This window comes from Syngnathoides biaculeatus, chromosome 10, assembly GCF_019802595.1.
Source record: "Syngnathoides biaculeatus isolate LvHL_M chromosome 10, ASM1980259v1, whole genome shotgun sequence".
Lineage (NCBI taxonomy): Eukaryota > Metazoa > Chordata > Actinopteri > Syngnathiformes > Syngnathidae > Syngnathoides > Syngnathoides biaculeatus.
Window position 1 is genome coordinate 19,934,714 of NC_084649.1, and position 20,869 is coordinate 19,955,582.

The window sequence follows — 20,869 nt, forward strand, 5'->3', positions numbered from 1 at the left end:
TGATAGTAGAAGGTGGCAGATGGCGCTGCAGAGCGTGACAAAGGACAGCCCAGCTGATGTATGTAAGTACTTCCTGCCATCTCATCATCTAAAAGACAATTCATTTGTCACTAAATAAATAAACGCTTGATGAACAAAGATACAATATTGTGAATATATATTTTTGAGCAAGTACACAAGTATATCAAGTAAATGGGCAAACGGGTCATTTAAATAGATCTGGTGCTCGTGTCAGCGATCGCTTTTTTAAACTCGCCGCGACCCAAAAAAATCCTAATCGTGTCAACCTTAATTTCTCTACAAATTTCAAAATTATATATATTGTATTTTAGTATTTTTCATATCGAATTTAAATCTAACTTTCGTTAAATAATTGCATATTTTTTAATTAATTGCATTTTTTTTATTCTATTCTGATTTTTTTTTTTTAATCTTGCCTATACATTCTAATATATTTTGGAATTGTTGTGCTGTATTTTTTGTCGTTTTCTAACATCTTCCAAATGATTTTAAATTTTACGATTTATCGGTTTGTACTTTCTCATTTTTCCAGTACTTTTGTACTCCTTTTTTGAGTATTTTTTTTTAAATAATGGCCTATTTTCCTCTACGATTCGTGTATTTCTCCTCAAATATGAATGTCGCAATTGAGTATTTTGCAGTCCTCATTTTCACGTTTTTTTTTTTTTTCATCTATACGTTGATGCATTTATTGCTATTTGGTTGTAGCATTGCAATGAATGCGCACGTTAAAGCTTTTATTTTGTTAACGTGCAAAGCAATTGCCGGAAGTGGCTTCCCCTGAGTTGCTATCGCTTGACTTGAGTAGTTCAGCTTCTTGACAGTTGACTCACTTTTTTTTTTTTTTTTTTCTTCTTGTTCTACTTTCCAACCAGGCGGACATATGGACTAAAAACTCTGGAATTTTTTTGGGTAAATTAAACGGGGTTTTTTTTTTGTGTGTGTGTTTTCTGAGCGGAAGGACGACAACGACCGGAGTTTTTGTTGTGCTCTGTGTTGCTTTAGTTGTTTGTTTTTGGTGGGTGGGGGGTGTGGGGGAGGTCGGTGGGTCCTCGGAACTCCCGGAAAAGCGATCTGTGGTGGGATGCAGGCAGGTGATGGACGGCCGCCCCCATCAAGGTGAGCGCCACCCCGTGAGTCGTTTCATGCTTAGCGGCTCGCGCTGACCACAGTTGACTTTGTTACTTAAAACAAAATAATCACACTGTTACGATTATGATGTGGTAGCGATAGTCGGGACGATTGTGAGAATAAGCGGCTCGGATAACTCATTTGCCAGCCTATCGTAAATAGCTTGAAGTCAATCAAAATGAACATTATTATTATTTTTTTTTTTAAATCAATAATTTTTACTTTTTGGCATCACGGTGGAACGGCTAGCTTGGCCTGTGATTGGTTGGCAACCAAGTTGATGGTGTGCCCCGCCTCCTGCCCACTGCTGGGATAGGCTCCAGCACTCTTGCGACCCTCGTGAGGATAAGCGGCTCAGGAAACAGATGGATGGATGAAACATGTTGCAAGTCGGGGTGCCACAACTTTAAAATGTCAAGTTTCCATAGTTTGGATACAAATACAAAAGAGAGCGAGTGCGCGCGTTCTGATGATGTCATCAGAATGATATCCGGAGGGCGCCGAGCTGTGATTGGTCAGTGGGCGGAGCCTGCGTGTCAAAATGTGTTGTCATCCCTCCGGACACGTCCCAAAAGTTATTGAAGTCATTTTTTTATGGGAGTGTGCATTGTGTGTCTGCATTTTTGACTGCATTCTTGTCAGCACATAAACGAAAAGTAATCAGAAAAAACGTTGATTAACAGTAGTTGAATTTATGTTTTTTTTAAATGCGCAGAATCTTACAAATTTAGTCGGAACGTCGTTGGTTTGTTCCATTTGCAAAGCAGCACTCGGTCAAGATGTGTTTTTGTTGGACTTTTATCTATTTTTTCCTCATTAAAAAAAAAAAACAATCTTAGATGATACATATCTTGTCATTTTAAAAAAATCTTTTGTCTTGTTTTTGTCATTTTTTTGAAAGTCATATCAGTTTTGTCAGCCATGTCGCGTTTGCTCGTTTGTGTTCAATTTTGTTGTTGTTGTTTTTTTTTGTTAACTTCTTTTGTAAACGGCAGATGGGCGAGGCGGACGCAGCGCTTTACAGGAATGTCGTCCGTCCGCGCTCCGAGACGCCGCGGCGTCCTCAGCGCGCAAAAGCATCCGCGGGGTTTGCCGGCTGGTGTTTTTAATGGCGGACTGGTCGACAGGCAGGGTAGATACTGATTTAAAAAAAAAATGAAAAAATGAAAAAAGAAAGAGAGAAAAATAAATTACAAACAGAAAAGGGTAGATACTGATTTAAAAAAAAAATGAAAAAATGAAAAAAGAAAGAGAGAAAAATAAATTACAAACAGAAAAGGGTAGATACTGATTAAAAAAAATGAAAAAATGAAAAAAGAAAGAGAGAAAAATAAATTACAAACAGAAAAAGCAATCAAGGCCCATGAAAAATACACCCCACCCAAAAAATAAATTAATTAATCAAGCGTTAAAGAATGGGAAAAAAAAGGGAAAAAAATCGAAAATTCAAAAGTCAAGACTTTGTGAACCTACCAGGCAATGCCACCAGGGGGCGCCGTAATTAAACCTCATCCTTCAGCTTCTGTCAACCGGTGGAAAAGTTTCATCTTTAGATGACTTGTGAGCATCGGGGAGTCCGTCCGTTCACACGCAGCCAGCATCCGTTATCTGAGCCGCTCATCCTCACAAGGGTCGCGGGACAACACCAGCGTCCTCAGTGGCATTCTGAAATTTTGGAACGCCGAAGCATGAAAGTCACCCACTTCTCGATTCAGACAGTGACGCAGTGGAGATGGACCCGTTCCGTCTGCAGCTCCCGATGAGGAAAAACCGAGTATCTAAAGTCACGTCAATTTATCACTGGACTTACTGCGCCACCTAGTGGAAGAAATGGGCGTTACAGCCCAAGCCGGATGGAACAGCTTGGCGTTACGGGCAAGCTTGAATGAACGTAGTCTTCATTTTGATAGTATTTGGCCGATTCTGGCGGGACGGATCGGAATGATCAATGGGCCAGATGTAGCCCGCGGGCCGTAGTTTGCCCACATTGAGATTAGAAGGATGGATGAATGGAAAGATATCGAGCTCGTGCACCGACGTCACCAAATCACAGGACTGGCCGGAAGTGCCGGTCAAACAAAGCATTCTTCGATGCTAAGTCGGTGGGAGAACGACGCGAAAATGCGTCTCATAGCACGACGTCCAGAGTCTTGTCCGATACCGTTAAACATTTAGAAGGTGGTGATAAACGATGGTACGTGGAAAAATGAGAGACACTTGGCATAGAGGATCCATATTTAATGCCGGTGTCGGCATGTTCGCCAATAAGAAATGGATCTGGTGAGGAAGTCGTCGAGATTTACACGGAAAAGTTTAAAAGCGTAGAAAAGTCTGGATGCATAGAAATACTTTGTTGCTGGATCTGGTCTCGATCAAGAATAAATCCCACGTAGCGATGGAGCCACTCAGATTGTTTCAATACAAATACCAATATTTCAATAAATGACCCCTGCTTTTGCACAAACTCGCATTCATTAACTATAATTGGAAAAACAAAAAAGACAGCGAGTTGGGGCCTCCGGACACGGAAGCGTATCGCTGCCACACGTTAACCTCTGTTAAACCTCTCTGTGACCGACGGTTTATTTTCCTTTTTTTAAATACGCATTGGACTCATTTGAGAACAAGGCAAATGAAAAGAAACGTCTGTAGGGGAGAGGTTTACCGAAGTTTAACGTGTGGCCGCAACGCGCTTCCGTGTACGTTGGAGACGTCGCCCTTGTCGTTTTTGTTCTCAAATGAGCCAACTTGTTATTCGAAATACTTCTTGGGAATTTGAGATGGAGACGAATAATCCCTACCTGAAGTGAAGCGATCGCTCCACAGTCGTGTGGATTTGGTTGGGCACCGTCCATCACGTTTAATTTCCGGAATCCATCGATACTTTCCGGTCTTTTCCGCTGGTATTCTATGGGACGACCTCTTTGAATATTTCTCTCATCTGTTGTGACAACCAACAGCAAAACAAGTCTCGGGAATTGTGACGATTCTGCTACGGTTCAACGCCCCGCACGCACTTTCGAGCAGCTCTTTTTGACCTGCAACATGGCGCCGTGAAAACGGTGTCGTCACGTGCACGATCGAGGTCTATCCCGACGTACGGATGTTTTCATTCTTTGTCCACGTGTCCCTTCAGGTGGACACCGGAAAAGAAGACGATGTCGTCCTCTTTCATCTCGGCTGACGGCTGCTCGTCCAGAGGGGTACGCACGCCCACCCGCACACGCACAGACCTTTTGTTCCTCCTTGATTGTGCGCGCTCGTCTAAGTTTACCCTCGAAAAAAGTGATTAATAACGTCGTCATCGGCTCTTCGGTTTCCTTCTATTGTACGTTTCGGAGTCGCCCGTCCTTAACGATAAGCAAAAATCCCGAAACTAGCGTAGCGTCGGTCCTCATTTGATCTCGGAACTTCATCCGACGCGCTTGGCAAGTTTCACTCGCTCGTGCGTTCGAATAGGAAAGTTCAAAGTTTATCAGTGGGGATTTAATGGCCGGGGTTTGAATCCCGGCCCCGCCTTGCGTGTGCTCCCCGTTGCCTGCGTGGGTTTTTTCCGGGCACCCGGTTTTCCTGCCTCCTTCCCGAAGACAGCTGGGATGGGCTCCGGCACTCCCGCAGCCCTTGTGAGGATAAGCGGCTCAGAAAATGGATGGATGGATGTATTAATAGACAACAAATGACAAAAACATAATTAGAATGAAAAACGTTAAATCCATCCAAACTATTACACCCTGAAAGACTAACATATAAAGTCAACAAATACGAAAATATTAGAAAATAATGAAAAATATTAGGAAAAAAATTATGAGAAAAATATTAGTATGCAAAAATAAATACAATAAAAATATATTTAAAAAAAATATCAATCAAAATAAACAGAAATGGTGGCACGGTGGGTCAGCTGGTAAAGTGTTGGCCTCACAGTTCTGAGGACCCGGGTTCGATCCCGGCCCCGCCTGTGTGGAGTTTGCGTGTTCTCGCCCCGTGCCTGCGTGGCTTTCCTCCAGGCACTCAATTTTCTTGCCTCCTTCCCGATGACACCTGGGACCTTTGTGAGGATAGGCGGCTCAGAAAATGGATGGATAAATTAATAGACAACAAATGGTAAAAACATCATCTATAAAGAGTGAAAAACTTGAAATCCATCCAAAATATTAGACCCCAAAATATTAATACATAAAGACAACAAATGTGAAAATAATGCAAAAGATTGGAAAAAAATAAGAATATTAAGCCAAAAATTGAAAATTATTATGAGAAAAATATTAGTATGCAAAATAAGTACAGTAAAAATATATTTTTAAAAAATATCAGTCAAAATAAACAGAAATGGCACCACGGTGACTCAGCTGGTAAAGCATTGGCTTCACAGTTCTGAGGACCCGGGTTCGATCCCGGCCCCGCCTGTGTGGAGTTTGTATGTTCTCCCTGTGCCTGTGTGGCTTTTCTGCGGGATGACAGCTGGGATGGGCTCCGGCACTCCCGCGACCCTTGCGAGGATAAGCGGCTCAGAAAATGGATGGATGGCTAATAGCCAACAAATGACAAAAACATCATTAGAGTGAAAAACTTTAAATCCGTCCAAAATATTAGACCCCAAAATACTTATATGTAAAGACAACAAATACGAAAATATTAGAAAATAATACAAAATATTAGAAAAAAATATGAAGTTAAAAATACAAAACTATTATGAGAGAAATATGCAAAAATAAGTACAATAAAAATATATATAAAAAAATATCTGTCAAAATAAACAGAAATAGCAGCACGGTGGGGCAGCTGGTCAAGCGCTGGCTTCACAGTTCTGAGGTCCTGGGTTCGATCCCGGCCCCACCTGTGTGGAGATTTCATGTTCTCCCCGTCCCTGCGTGGGTTTTCTCCGGGCACTCCGGTTTCCTCACGTCTCTCAAGAAAAATGCAACATTAATTGGACACGCTAAATTGCCCCTAGGTGTGATTGTGAGTGCGGCCGTTTGTCTCTATGTGTCATTCAATTGTCAAAGGTCACGAGCAGGAGGTCATGCGGGCTCAGCTGAGCTCTTGCCGCAAACCTACTTCCTGAATGGCCTTGTTGTTGTTCCCGTCGCGCCGAGCTCTCCGCGTCTCCCAGAACGCCTAATTTTAGTCTGTCCGTCGCCCCCCCCACCACCACCACCACCCCCACGGCCGTCACTTCCTGTTTGCGCGACGGGAACCGGCCCGAGAGCTCGCTCACAATGCTGCGGTGTTCCTGTCCTTCGGGAAGCGCCGGACGAGGAGGTGGCGCCGTCCCTTCTGTTGAAAACTCGCGGCGGCGAGACGGCACATGTGAAAGGAGAAGAAGAAGAAGAGCAGGCGGATACGTTGGCTGCATCGGATGCGACCGGCGCTGAGTTGAGATCTGAGTGGCAGGTCATCAGGTCTGACGCGCTGATGATGGGCTGCTGTCTCTTTGTTTACTCCCGGGTGAGTCCACTTGAAACCTTTCCAGCGAGCGCAACGATCCCAAATATCACTCAATTAGCGTAAAAAGTTCAGATGGGTCTAAAATGGATCAAGGTTCTCTCATCCTCGCCTCACACACTCTTTTTGTGTGCCCCATTTTTGTTTTTATTGTGGCATTTTGATTTTTATTATTTGCATGTGAGTGTTATTGTTGTGGCGGCACGGTGGAGCAGCTGGTAAAGCGTCGGCCTCACAGTTCTGAGGACCCGGGTTCGATCCTGGCCCCACCTGTGTGGACTTTAGATGTTCTCCCCACGCCTGCGTGGGTTTTCTCTGGGTACTCCGGTTTCCTCCCACATCCCAAAAACATGCAACATTAATTGGATACTCTAAATTGCCCCAAGGTGTGATTATGAGTGCGGCTGTTTGTCTCCATGTGCCCTGCGATTGGCTGGCGAGCAGTTCAGGGTGTACCCCGCCTCCTGCCCGTTGACAGCTGGGATCGGCTCCAGCACTCCTGTGACCCTCGTGAGGATAAGCAGCAAAAGACAATGGATGGATGGATGAAATTGCCCCTCAGTGTGATTGTGAGTGCGGCTGTTTGTCTCCATATGCCCTCCGATTGGCTGGCGACCAGTCCAGGGTGTGCACCGCCTCCTGTCGGTTGACAGCTCGGATAGGCTCCAGCACTCCCCGCGACCCTCGTGAGGATACGCGGGATAAGACAATGGATGGATGGATGGATGAAATTGCCCCTAGGTGTGATTCTGAGTGCAGCTGTTTGTCTCTACGTGCCCTACGATTGGCTGGCAACCACTTCAGGGTGTGCCCCGCCTCCTGCCCGTTGACAGCTGGGATAGCCTCCAGCGCTCCCACAACCTTCGTGAGGATAAGCGGCTTAGAAAACAGAAGGATGCATGAATTACGTACTGCTTTATGTGGTACATAAGGAATCGGGGGGAAAAAAAGGGATCAAACCGGAACCTGAACCCGTTGAAAGCTGGGATATTCTCCAGCGTTCCCCACGACCCTCGTGAGGATAAGCGGCAAAGGAAAATGGATGGATGGATGAAATTGCCCCTAGATGTGATTCTGAGTGCGGCTGTTCGTATCAATGTGCCCTACGATTGGCTGGCAACGAGTTCAGGGTGTGCCCCGCCTCCTGCCCGTCGATAGCCGGGATAGGCTCCAGCGCTCCCGCGACCCTCGTGAGGATAAGTGGCTTAGAAAATGGATGGATGGATGAATTCCGTACTGCTTTATATGGTACATAAGGAATCGGGGGGGAAAAAAGTGATCAAACCTGAATCTGAACCCGTTGACAGCCGGGATAGGCTCTAGCGTTCTGCGCAAACTTTGTGAGGATAAGCGGCAAAAAAAACGGATGGATGGATGTTATTGTTGTTTTCCGATTTTTGTTCATTTTGTCACATTTTGACAGATGGTTTCGTCACATCCTCTTTGGGTGTCGCTCCTTTCTCGTCCTCTTGCGAATCAAATGTAAACTTTGTCCGTTTACAGAATGTCTTAAACAACACATTCACACACACACACAAACACACACAACAATGATGTCCTGTCAACTTCCCGACATTGTTTTTTTTTTTTTTACCCACAACATCCGTCCTCTGCCCTTGTCCTCCCAGACATGTTGCTACGGTGTTTCTTTCATTGTGTTTGGTCGTCACGGCAACCCGCAGCAAAAAAAAAAACGTGTCACACACTCCCCTGCAGATAAGCGAGTTTCAGAGCGTTTGTTTTCCGGCTCCTCGCCTCTTTGATCGAATTTATCCTGCATTTGAACCGAAGTGCAATTTGTAGTACGGAGCGGCAGTACTACTTGTAGTATTTGAAAGTACACGCAATTTGTCCCCCGTTGAGTAGAGTCGTAGAAACTGATCAAAAAAAACAAGAACGAGTGTGAAAACTTTGCGAAAAAGGTTGCGTTGGAAACGCGATGACTGTGTCGTGCCCTTTTGTCGCCCCGCAGAAGAAGAGGAAGCAGGCCAGCAGAGATGCCGACTCGCTCAGCCTCTGCAGTCTCGACATCAACGTGAGTTTGCCGACGCGCGTAAGCAAATCGCCGTGGACGGGCGAACGCGAACGAGCGTCCGTGTCGCAAGAGCTCTCAACCTTTCCGGCTGCTGTTATTGGAACAGAAATGGTGCAGCAACACGTGTAGACAGATGATGTAACATTATTCGCGGGCGTGTGTTGTATTCGTCATTCTTTGAGAAGAAGAAGTACTATTACTGCAGTTTACTCAAATCCCAGCCCCGCCTGTGTGGAGTTTGGACGTTCTCCCCGTGCCTACGTGGGTTTCTTCCGGGCACTCCAGTTTCCTCCCACATCCCAAAAACATGCAACGTTAATTGGACTCTCTAAATTGCCACTAGGTGTGATTGTGAGTGCGGCTGCTTGTCTCTATGTGCCCTGCATTTGGCTTAGCAACCAGTTCAGGGTGTACCCCGCTTCCTGCCCGTTGACAGCTGGGATAGGCTCCAGCACTCCCCGCGACCCTTGTGAGGATAAGCGGCTCAGATAATTGATGGATGGTCTGTACTTGCAAAGGTTAAATGCAAATTTAACCTTGGTGACGGCTTGAAAATGAAACAATGCCTCTGTCTGTGACGTTAAGTTTTTAAGTTTCTGGCCGCCACCCCGGTGGGGTCGCGCGTGAGGGCGGGCCCACGTGAGGTCGCCCCCCCCCCCCCCCTCCAATTGTAGCGCCGTATGCGTGCTTTTGTATTTTTAGCGCGGCCGGCGTGCCCAGTTCCTTCCCGGGCGGTTTCCAACACGGACGGCCACACAAAGAAAAGGAGGACAAGTCCTGGCATTTAATTCCAATTTCTTTTCCTAAAAGGGTTTCAAATGTAGATTTTTTTGTAGGTATTTTTTCATCCATTTGTCTTGTTAAATAATTTGAAAATTTGTCTTGTAAATAGTAATAATAATGAAATAATAACGGTAAAAATGGTAAATAATCAAGTATTATCACTTTTGCATATATTGTTTATATTAGGGATGGCACGGTGGAGCAGCTGGTAAAGCGTTGGCCTCACAGTTCTGAGGACCCGGGTTCAATCCCGGACCCGCATGTGTGGACTTTGCATGTTCTCCCCGTGCCTGCGTGGGTTTCCTCCGGGGCACTCCGGTTTCCTCCCACATTCCAAAAACATGCAACAATAATTGGACACCCTAAATTGCCCCTAGGTGTGATTGCGAGTGCGGCTGTTTGTCTCGATGTGCGCTGCGATTGGCTGGCGACCAGTTCAGGGTGTACCCCCGCCTCCTGCCCGTTCCCAGCTGGGATAGGGTCCAGCACTCCCCGTGACGCTCATGAGGATAAGCGGTGAAGAAAATGGATGGATGTTTATATTATTAAAAATACATAAACAAAATAATACTTTTACCAACAATTTTATGTTATAATTCAATCTGTTATAAATAATGTGATTTGCTAATTGATTTTTTTTTTTTTTTTCAAAATTTGTAAATTCAAAGCTAAAAATTTGTTTGACTTATGTATCTTGTGAAATAACTTGTCATCGATTTATCCTAAATAATAAATTATAAATCTTGGTCATATCAAGACTTGAATACAAAATTTGGCTTTATTTAATTATAGTAAAAATTCTCACTGAAAAACATAAATGATTTATTTATATCCATTCATTTTCTGTTTTTATTTACATATTTTTCTTTTTTCAAAATTTTCTTCAACGATACTTCCTAACGAAAACGATGAGCAGGGCAGCAGATATCAACTTTTCCGATGTTTTCCGAGGTCAGCTGCACGCGAGCTGCGCGTCTGTGTAAGTTGAAATCGTCGCCATTCATTATCGACATTTTTTTTTTTTTAATGACTTTGCGCCGGGCGGGGTCGCGGGGCACCCGTGAGCAATTATTGGATGGCATGCAAACGATGGCGTTCTACTTTTTTTTTTTCACACGGCTCTTCGTTGGCTCTCACTCGGGCCGTGAAACTCCTTTTTCTTATCCGGGACTCAGGAGTCTTTTGTGGTTTGAGTCACTTGGGTCGCTTGAGTCAGAGTTGAAGTCGAAAGTCCGCATCCGAATCCACCGCCAAGAAGTCCGGGCGGCAATTCGATCGGATCTTTTCTGCCTGCGACGTTTTGCGGGTGAATCGGCCAACTCGGGTTGTGTAAGTGAAGTGCTTCAAATGAATCATTTGAGTCCATTGCATATTTTTAATGAATTTGCCAACTCGAGTCAGTTGATAGGTTCGAACAAATGATCAGACCCTGCTTTGTTTCTAGCGGGTCCGCCACCTCCGTCGGTGTACCGATCCAGCCCGAACACTTGATAAATCGATCTTGTGTATTGTCGTCGTGGTAACTTGATTGAAATACCTACGTGTAAGCTTATTTTCCAGCTTGTGCACGAACTCAACTTAACCATCTGAGTGCAATGACTCAGCGTATTGATTCAATCGAATCCTCTAAATGCAGTGAGGGCTTTCTGGTGAACTGCTGAAGGAAGTCAGGGGACTGATTCGAACAAATGATCAGTAATAATCAGTAAATAATAAGTAAATAATCACTCCATACTGTTATTCGTGTAAGACGTCTGTTCCAGAGACAAACTCGGAATCCGTGTAATGACTCAACCAAATTTTCAGAGTCCTCGGACCTCAGTCTTTGAACTGATTCGCGAGTCCGAGTCAACTCAGTGAACTGACTCAACCGGATCTCCAGAATCGGTGATTTTCAGAGCCAATAAAGTGTCGTTGAAAGCGATCGAAGGCCACCAGCACAAACGAGTTTGCTCGCGAGTTTTACGTTCAAACGCTGGAGGCGCTCCGGTAAAAATGCGCACGCCACAACTAAAATGGACGCCGTTATCATCAGAATCAGAGCAATAAGTATTTATATTACCAGATTTTGTTGTAGTTTCTTGATCCTTGGGGATGAAATCGCATTTTCATCATATTTATTTTAACAAATTAACTTTATTGACTACAACTTTTTTTTCAAACTCCCAAAGATGCAATCTTATTTTCACGATGCTCCAGCTTTATTTAAAAAAAATGGATTTCTTAAAACTAAAAGAATAATGTTTATTCATGTGACTTTTCTTTTTAAAAAAAAAAAAGAAACTTCATTTTGATTGCAATATTTTAAAAAATAAGGTGCATAATAAACATATTTTTTTAAAAAGAAATGAAAAATGTTAATGATAAAATGAAAATAAAAAGAAATTGTGACTTTTTGTAAAATATTTTTCCCACCTTGAAAAATAAGACTAACTTGTAAATTTACAAGTTTTTTTTCTCAAAACAATTTTCTGCAGCCATTTTGATGATATTATTGGATTTATTAAAATGCCTCGTTACATTCCTGATATGACAACACAAAAATAAAACTGCCTCCCTTCTCCCTTTTCCCTTTTTTCCTTTTACCTGCAAATCCCGATAGAAAGTAAGGAAAAGGTGGGAAGGAAAGGAAGGAAGGGAAGGGAAGTTGTCAATGAGTGACAAGGTCGTGAGTCACACAGCGAAAGAAAAACAGAGGAGCGAGCGAACATGAGAGAGAGAGAGAGAGAGAGAGGGACTTGGAGAGACCTGATCCCTCTTGGTCCAGATGTGCTACTGAGGACCAGCAGACGATTTCACTTGTGACTTTTCTTCTTCTCTCGGGATCGTTGCAAACTTTTGGGACAGCCCGAGCTGTTTTTTTTTTAATTAATTTTTTCAAGTTTCAAGGTTTTCTTTTTTTCCTTCATTTTCTTCTGCATTATGGTTGCCGGGCAGAAGCGTTTGGGTCTGCTGGTACAGAACTTAAAGTCCGCTTCTTTTGTGGAGCTCGGCAAGCAAACGGGGAAACCGGTGGTGGTAAGCAAAATAATAATAATAATAATAATAAAAAAAATAAGAGAGAGAATAAATAAAATAGTTTCATTTTAAGGCCGTGGGCGATGGCCTCATGCTGTCATGTGTAATAAATGTATAACGATTGCGTACTTTTGATGTAATCTCTTTCCATGTAATCTTGTAAATTATGACTTTTTTTAAATCAGAAAATTGTTACTTTTTATCTTGACAAAAAAATATTTTCCCAAGATTACTGACACTTTTTTTCTGGTAACAATGCAACTTTTTTTCATTAAATTATGACCCAAAAAATGTGCAGGTTTAACTTTTTCCTCTGTCCCCCACCCCAAAAAAATATGATCATAGCAATTTAAAAAAAAAAAATTCTCACATTTTTTTTAGTCTGATTGTTTTAATTTCTCCCAGAAATGATTTTTTCTCATTAGACTTTTTCTTTTTTTTTAAAAAATCCCTTTTGTGGTGAAAGAATAAAACTTGAATATAACAAATGACTTTATTCTCGAAATACTATAAGACATATAATACCACAACCTTTTCTGATACAAAAACACAACTTTACTTTCATAATAATCCTGACTTTTTTGTAAAGCTGTAACTTTTTCTTGAAAAACAAATAGTAATGAAGCCATATTTCCCCTCCCAAAAATGGCTTCATTCTCAGGAGTTGGCAACTTTTTCTTGAAAATTGTAGTTTTGGTTTTAATTCCAAAAATGGACTCTCTGTTGATGCGATGTTTAAAAAGAAAAAACATCAAATTTTCTTTTGTTCCGTCATTGGCGATTGAAAATGTGGCATCGATGTGTACCTAATGTTGTGTCCCGCCTGGTAACGTGACCCAAAGAGTTCAATGTCGTTGGGCAAGGTCGCAGTGACCTCGGGCGCCAGTCTGCCGGTCGGCCAATCGCGGGGGGCGTACAGAAGGGTCGATGTTGCTTTCACAGTTGACGGGCTTGATTATAAACGCGAGTAATATTGATGACGACGGACGCTCGGAGGTCATCGCCGGCCAGCGCGAGCTTAGCATGACCGTGTTAGCTTCCCTATTAGCATTTGGCGCTAGCGTGCCGACCTGGATTTCTCACCGATCTCGGATTTTGTCGACTGAGTTTTTCAGTGGGGGGGGACTCAAAACTGAACTAAAATCAAATTCCTTTTAACTTTAAGATTGTTGCTACTGGAGGGGGAACAGAAAGTTCATACTGACACACGTCCAGGCGTTTGCACGTATTGCTAGGATTTGCTTTTGGAGTCAGTTTTAACTTTACTTACATTAATGTCCCCTTGGGAAAAATTCATTTACATTTAAATGTGAATTTTTCTCAGAGAAAAAACAGCTATATTTTTATTTTATTATATTTAAAAAAAAATTCACGTTATTTTTTAAATATATTTTGAGAACAGTAAATGAATCATTGTTTTCGTGCAAAAAAAAGCAATTTTCTTACACTAACTTTTAAGGACATACAAATACATTTTGCATGTACTTTTATCTCTCCTACGGAGCCCTTAAAGGGACATTTAAAAAAAACTTGTTTCAATGTCATTTTAGGGGCTCCCTACTCACTTTTATTTAAAAAATTACTACATTCTCATTAAATGTATTTTTCTTCTTGAACTTAATTTGCTTAAAGGCGATTAAAAAAATTCATTCATCTGTCATATGAAGTTTTCTTGCCCAATCTGACTTTTTCTGCGAATATTATACCACCTCCTTGTGGCCAATGAAGGTTTGCACAGAAGGAGCAGCGCAATGTCCATTGAGTTAAAGCAACCAAAATGGGAGGTTGGAACAGATTCAAGTTGTTTCCTTTCATTTCAATGGGGGAAAGATGACTTGATTTCCAAATGTGATCAAGGAATACATTTTTTTTCTGATGCAGGAACCCAGCGCCAAGCGCAGCAAAGCGCTGGTGTCCAGGGTGACGTCTCTGGCCAGCCTGCTGCCCCCGATCAAGACGGCGCCGCTCAAAAGGTTCGGCCGGACGCTGCAGGTGAGCCCCGCCAAACAAAAACGGAAAAGCCACACCCGGCGGGCGAGTCGTCTGGCGCTCTCTTGACGTCCATCAACTCCCGCAGCGCTCCATCAGCTTCCGAACAGAGCGGGCTCTTCCTCCGCCGCTGCCGCCGCCGCCACCCCCGCCCCCGCCTGCCGCTCCTTCCTCATCCTCCTCCTCCTCCCCCATGAAGACCCAAACGAACTCGACAGCCATGTCCACCTCTTCTTCTTCATCTTGCGCCTCCACCGCGTCCAGGGTTTCCACGGCGACCGGCCCGGCCGCCAAGCGACGCGACAGCAAACTGTGGAGCGAAACCTTCGACGTCCACCTGGGGGCGGCGCACACCCTCAGCCCCAAAGACATCAAACGACAGGAGGTCATATTTCATTCATATTAATTTGCAAGAACCTTTCCATATTATATTTAAGTTCTCAAACTTTCGAAATAAAGAAAAAAATAATTTAATTGGAATAAAGCTCAAGTATTATGATGAAAAAAATGATCCGAAAGCCGGAGGACAACAAGAAATATCATTTTATGGCAAAGACATAAAGCAAAACTTCAACATTTTAGGAAATTTATATACAGAAGTAATGATTCAAAAGTGCAAAAGTTCAAGGAAAACTGGACCTGAATAATAGTTTCAAAACAAGCACTTCATAAAGATTAAAATGCAAATGTAGGTATTGAACCAAAAAGTGAAAAACTGTATAATTGGACCGCACCTGGGCAGTAATTCATTCGCCGACCACCAGAGGGAGGCCGCGGACCACGTGTTCATTTTGTTTGCGTGTACTTTATTACCTCCCCCAAATTTTTCTTAATTCTTCTAATGCCACAACAATGTAGAAGACAATTGTTATTTGAACTTTTATAAATTATATTTTTTATGTTTAAAAATGGGCGGCCCAGTGCGCTCCGCTGGTAAAGCCTCACAGTTCTGAGGACCCGGGTTCGATCCCGGCAGCGCCTGTGTGGAGTTTGCATGTTCCCCCCGTGCCTGCGCGGGTTTTCTCCGGGTGCTGCGGTTTCCTCCCACAACCCCAAAAACATATAACATTAATTAATTGGACACTAAATTGCCCCTAGGTGTGATTGTGAGTGCGGCTGTTTGTCTCTATGTGCCCTGCGATTGGCAGGCGACCAGTTCAGGGTGCCCGATGACAGCTGGGATAGCCTCCAACACTCCCGCGACCCTTGTGAGGATAAGCGGCTAAGAAAATGGATGGATGTTTAAAAATGGTTTAATTCTGGTAACATTACACGTTATTTTCTCAGCTCAATTTGATTTTGTTTTCATCGAAGGCCATTTTTGAGCTGGCTCAGGGCGAGCAAGATCTGGTGGAGGATCTCAAACTGGCCAAGAAGGTAAACTCGGGAAAACCCGAAAGACATCCCCAACCAGTCCTGAGCTTTATTTTCCGGTGCGTGTGTACCGCAGGCCTACCACGACCCCATGCTGAAGCTGTCCATCATGACCGAGCGAGAACTCAACCAGATCTTCGGTACGCTGGACTCTCTGATTCCCCTGCATGAAGGTAAAGCGCAGGACGCCCTCATCCGGTACCTCCTGCGGACGCCGCGGCGTTGAGTCAGCGTTTTTTTTTTTTTTGTGTGTTTCCATCCTCAGACCTGCTAAGCCGCCTCCGCCAGGCTCGGAAACCGGACGGATCCACGGACCACGTCGGGCAGATGCTGAGCGACTGGGTGAGAACGAAATGCTGCCGTTAATTTGTTTCCGGGAACTCGAAATTGTCATTTTTCTGCTGACGTCGACACGATGTGGACCAAAAGCGACGTATGTGTGTGTGTTTGCAGCTGCCGTGTCTGTCCTCCTACACGGCGTACTGCAGCAACCAGGTTTGGGCCAAGGCCCTGCTGGACCAGAAGAAGCAGGACCGGCGCGTGCAGGACTTCCTGCAGCGCTGCCAGCAGTCGCCCTTCAGCCGGAAGTTGGACTTGTGGAACTTCCTGGACATCCCGCGTAGCCGGCTGGTCAAGTACCCGCTGCTGCTCAGGGAGATCCTCAAGCACACGCCCGACCAGCACCGGGACCGTCCGCACCTGGACCAGGCGGTCAGGCAAAACCCCCCGCCCGACCTCGCAAATCTCGACCATACGAGCGCACTTTTCATGACTCACTTGCTCTTTTTATGAGACAGCAAAAGGGGCTATTACAACTGTTTCCTTGCAAATTATTAGACTTTTTAATTTGTGTAGTGCCGTGCAGGGTTTCTTAACCAGATTTTGAGTACAGTAGCCCTCGGGGGACAAAAAAAATGGAAATAAAGTGCGCTGGGCGTTTTCCCCACAGATCCTGATGGTCCAGAACGTCGTGGCCGACATCAACCGACGCACGGGCGAGTCCGAGTGTCAGTTCTACAAGGACCGGCTGCTGTACGCCGACGCGGGCCAGAGGGACGCCCTCATCCAACGCTCCAGGACGCTCAGTTGCCACGGCGAGCTCAAGAACAACAGGGGACTGGTGAGCATCACTCACAACCATCAAGAAATGTGGCGACGTCAGCTATATAATGTTAAATATCTCTTAAAGGGGAAATCCACTGGTTTGCATTAACAATGTATCCAATAGTTCATGTAATATGTACTCTAGTTTGACAATGTGATGTTAAATCCTCTCTCATTTAATAGTGTTTTGAGAAGATTTTTATCGACAATTGCGAATTTTCAGGGGCGCTCCCATTTTCACGAGTCACATGACCTACGTTCGCAGATGTGACTTATAAGGTGCCGCACCAAAGGCTCGATTGTGCCCAGCGCTGATTTCTCAGATTTATCCTCATTTGATGAAGAAATAGCAGTATCGGTTGATCGGGAAGACGGAGGAATACTTCCATACCGTTTTGAACCTGTGGCTGTAAATAATGTTGAATATTTGGATGGTTCTTCAGGCGGAATGACAGCTCTGGCTGCGGGCTGTGACCCGTGCTTCGGTGTCTGGTGGAGGCACTTTAGTCGAGCTTTGGCGTCCGGTGGGGGCCGCGAGCTGAGCTTCAGCATCCGAGGTTCGGCTAACGGCCTCCGCTGGACGCCGAAGCTCGGCTAAAGGCCTCCGCCGTTAGCCGGAGCTGGCTCGTCAGAATTCCCATCCGAAGAACCATCCGCGTCTGCCGGCCCAGAGAACCGGGGGCCTTTGTTTACGCACTTATATCGCGCGTAGGCCTCCAAGTAGTCAGACTCCGGCGTCATTCTGCCCGAAGAACCTCCCGAATATTCAACATTATTTACAGCCACAGGTTCAAATCGGTATGGAAGTATTCCTCCGTCTTCCCGATCAACCGATACTGCCATTTCTTCATCAGATGAGGATAAATCAGAGAAATCAGCGCTGGGCACAATGTAATCGAGCCTTTGGTGCGGCACCTTACACGTCACACCCGCGCACGTAAGTCATGTGACTCGTGAAAATGCCAGCGCCTCTGAAAATTCGTAATTGTCGATAAAAATCTTCTCAAAACACGATTAAATGAGAGAGGATTTAACATCACATTGTCAAAATAGAGTACATATTCCATGAACTATTGTTCATCGAAAGCACTGGATTTCCCCTTTAATTCGGGCGTTTTACCATGAACATTTGGAAAATGAGCTGAACATTTTGAAATTAGAAGAGTTTTGAATCCCTCCAGAAATGCAAAAGTTGGAATAATTGCAAAAATCAAACGTGGTACTTGGGGGATGAGGAAGAAAGTATTTCACCGTCATCTAACGTTCTCGTTCCACGTGCAGAAGCTCCACGTGTTCCTGTTCCAGGACGCGCTGGTCATCACCCGGTCCGTCTCGCTCAACGAGCAGCCCGTCAGCTACCAGCTGTGCCGGCGGCCGATCCCCGTCCGCCAGCTGGACCTGGAGGACCTGTCGGACGGCGAGATGAGAGTGGGCGGGTCCATCCGGGGAGCTTTCAGCAACAACGAGCGCAGTCAGTCGTCGGCGGACGCCAGTAAAGTCTTGGGCCATTTGGTTTTGTGAAGAGTTCCTTCAACTGCACCTTGGGGCAATTTAGAGTGTCCAATTAATGTTGCGCGTTTTTGGGATGTGGGAGGAAACCCACACAGGCACATGCAAACTCCAGGGGGTGCCAGAATTGAACCCTGGTCCTCAGAACCGTGAAGCCAACGCTGTGAGTGCGACTGTCGTCTGTCTCCATGTGCCCTGCGATTGGCTGGCAACCCGTTCAGGGTGTACCGGTCGTCCTCCTGCCCGATAACGGCTGGGATAGGCTCCAGCACTCCCGCGACCCTCGTGAGGATAAGCGGCTAAGTAAATGGATGGATGGATAAATGACCACAAAAAAAAAGCTCACATGTACAATCACCAAAACCGCTGATGGCCCAAGACTTTGCATCGTTGACTGAATGTTATCACAGACGTGTTAGCTTAGCATAACAGCAATATGTCGCGTTCCTTCGCAGCAAAGAACTTCTTCCGCGTGTCCGACCGGGTCGGGGACGGTCCGGCGCAGAGCCACTGCTTCCAGGCCAGCGACGCCTTCAACAAGCAGCAGTGGATCAACTGCATCCGCCAGGCCAAGGAAGCGGCCGAGGCGCGGGCGGCACAGGAAAACGGCCCGTCTCCGGCACGAGATGTCACGGCGGCGGGTGGCGAAGGAGAGAACAGGACGGCGGGGGAAGCGGAGGCAGGAAGTGAGGCCGCGACGGACATGGAGACGGAGCAGGTCGCCGAGGTGACGGGCGAAACAGACGATCACCTCGGTGACGCCCAGGAGGAAAACGAGGAGGCGTTCAATATGGATCCCAGCGATGAGGAGAACGTACCGTGTTGACCTTTGCACTTCACAAACTACCAAAAAATGTTCTGTAACCACGGCAACTGCCGCCAACAATCACAACGGGACATCTCACAAAACTGACAGCGCTCACTTTACATCCCAGAAGACCTGACATTTTTCCGCCACTCTCGTCCGCCATCTCGCTGTTTTGGAATGCGAGAGGACAAAGTCCACGTGGGAATTTTCCGGCTTCAGGAGGCCTCCCCCGAAGAGTATTCCATAATTCTTCCACAATTCTCTTCACCGCTTTCTGTGTGAAATTCCAGATTTCCAGTTCTGACTCAGATGAGGCAATTTCGGCCGCTTTCTGTGTGAAAGGGGGCTAATCATCCAAACCTCGTCTGTGACACTCACGGCAATAATGTATTTATTATTATTATCCACGAATCATCTCGTAAGTGCAGCCTGCTGTATTGATTATGATGTTGTTTACTGTTAAAACTGTCACAAAATCTAATCAAACGTTGTGGCGCTTAAAAAAAATTGCTACCAAATGAATGACAATCCCAGAAAGACTGTACCGTGTAGTTCTCTAACTGCTGTTTTATACGTCTATACTATATGGATTTAGGAATAAAGCCATTCATATCTGTAATACGTCGCCTGTTTGCATCAACCTTGATAACATTTTCAGCTACTGCTCTCAAACAGTTTAAAACTGTGATTATAATCAATTATGGATGAGCTAGCACAGTGAGTCTCAAAAATGTGGTCGAGATTTGAACTCATACCAACTCAAGGCTGAGTGTTGGGTTCTGATTTGGAGAAAACACTGATCTAAAAAAAAGACTGGATGGCTCATTGGCCACACAAACTGAAGTCGCCATCCGCCATCTTGATACTCCCAAAACAACCTTGCCGACCTGTGCGTTAATCGGCAGTTTTGTGGCTGTGACAAAACATTCCACAGGTAAGTTTGAAAGATTTACTTTGAAACTGTTAAGTTTGTTTGTAAAGGGGATTTATATTTTCTGATTATCTTAATCCACTTGAACAAAGTTTTGTTTACAGTTGTTGTTGTTGCTTCATCATTATAGGCCGACAGTTTTTTGTGAAAAAGCGATGTAAATATTTTCCCAAACTTCATCAGTGGATAAGCAAGAAACAACAAATTTTCTGTGAAATTTTTGATGAATTTCATAATACAGAACTCTGCAAATTTAATTTGATTTTCAAATGCGAGGAAACAAGTTTCAATTTTCTGTCTGAAATAGGTTGTCGCAGAGACAACAAATGAACAATGCCTTTAGCATTTATTTTCCCATTGCGAGTCCTTATTTCCAAAAATATATCTAATTGATTGATTTAAAATTTATTGTTTTTATGACAAAAATGCTTGATTTTTTGCTATATTATGATGATAGAACTTCACAGCGTATTTTGGGAAAAGTTCACGTCACGGAAATCAGGCCCGAGGTAATATGCAAGGTTTCTTGCTAGTCACGGTGTTATATGTCATTCCTTTACACTTAGCCATTTTTGCCTTACCAAGTCGAATTTAAAAGCCTTCATGTTACCAGAACTGAAAAAATGTTAAGCTCACGCGACCAGTTTTAATTATACATGCCAAATTTAGAGAAAACCCCCGCCATCATCCAACCTGTATAGCATGTCCTCCACACGTTTTG

At 44.6% G+C, this 20,869-nt stretch overlaps 1 protein-coding gene across 8 annotated transcripts; it reads left to right on the forward strand.

The window, feature by feature from the left end:
* Window positions 1-899: 899 nt before the first annotated feature.
* Window positions 900-19,836, forward strand: arhgef3 (Rho guanine nucleotide exchange factor (GEF) 3). Of its 8 annotated transcripts, none has more exons than XM_061833609.1 (13): window positions 900-1,140; window positions 4,289-4,355; window positions 8,570-8,632; window positions 10,332-10,394; window positions 14,315-14,425; window positions 14,511-14,807; window positions 15,737-15,799; window positions 15,873-15,969; window positions 16,062-16,138; window positions 16,250-16,507; window positions 16,746-16,916; window positions 18,182-18,371; window positions 18,842-19,836. In XM_061833609.1, exons 1-13 carry the CDS (start codon window positions 1,106-1,108, stop codon window positions 19,138-19,140), a joined length of 1,791 nt encoding a protein of 596 aa, XP_061689593.1. In that variant the 5' UTR covers window positions 900-1,105; the 3' UTR covers window positions 19,141-19,836. The 8 variants fall into 8 exon arrangements, with proteins under 8 accessions (XP_061689593.1, XP_061689589.1, XP_061689590.1 ...); XM_061833605.1 differs by having other exon boundaries at window positions 908-1,140; window positions 18,865-19,836; XM_061833607.1 differs by lacking the exon at window positions 900-1,140 and adding an exon at window positions 6,401-6,600 and having other exon boundaries at window positions 4,341-4,355; window positions 18,865-19,836.
* The last annotated feature ends 1,033 nt before the right edge of the window (window positions 19,837-20,869 follow it).

Bases quoted from the DNA above. Each gene is read 5' to 3' on its own strand.
- arhgef3 (XM_061833605.1), top strand. From the start codon at position 1,106: ATGCAGGCAGGTGATGGACGGCCGCCCCCATCAAG. The intron at 1,141-4,288 runs GTGAGCGCCACC...GTGTCCCTTCAG, and splicing joins GGACGGCCGCCCCCATCAAG to GTGGACACCGGAAAAGAAGA. The intron at 14,808-15,736 runs GTCATATTTCAT...TTTTCATCGAAG, and splicing joins AAGACATCAAACGACAGGAG to GCCATTTTTGAGCTGGCTCA.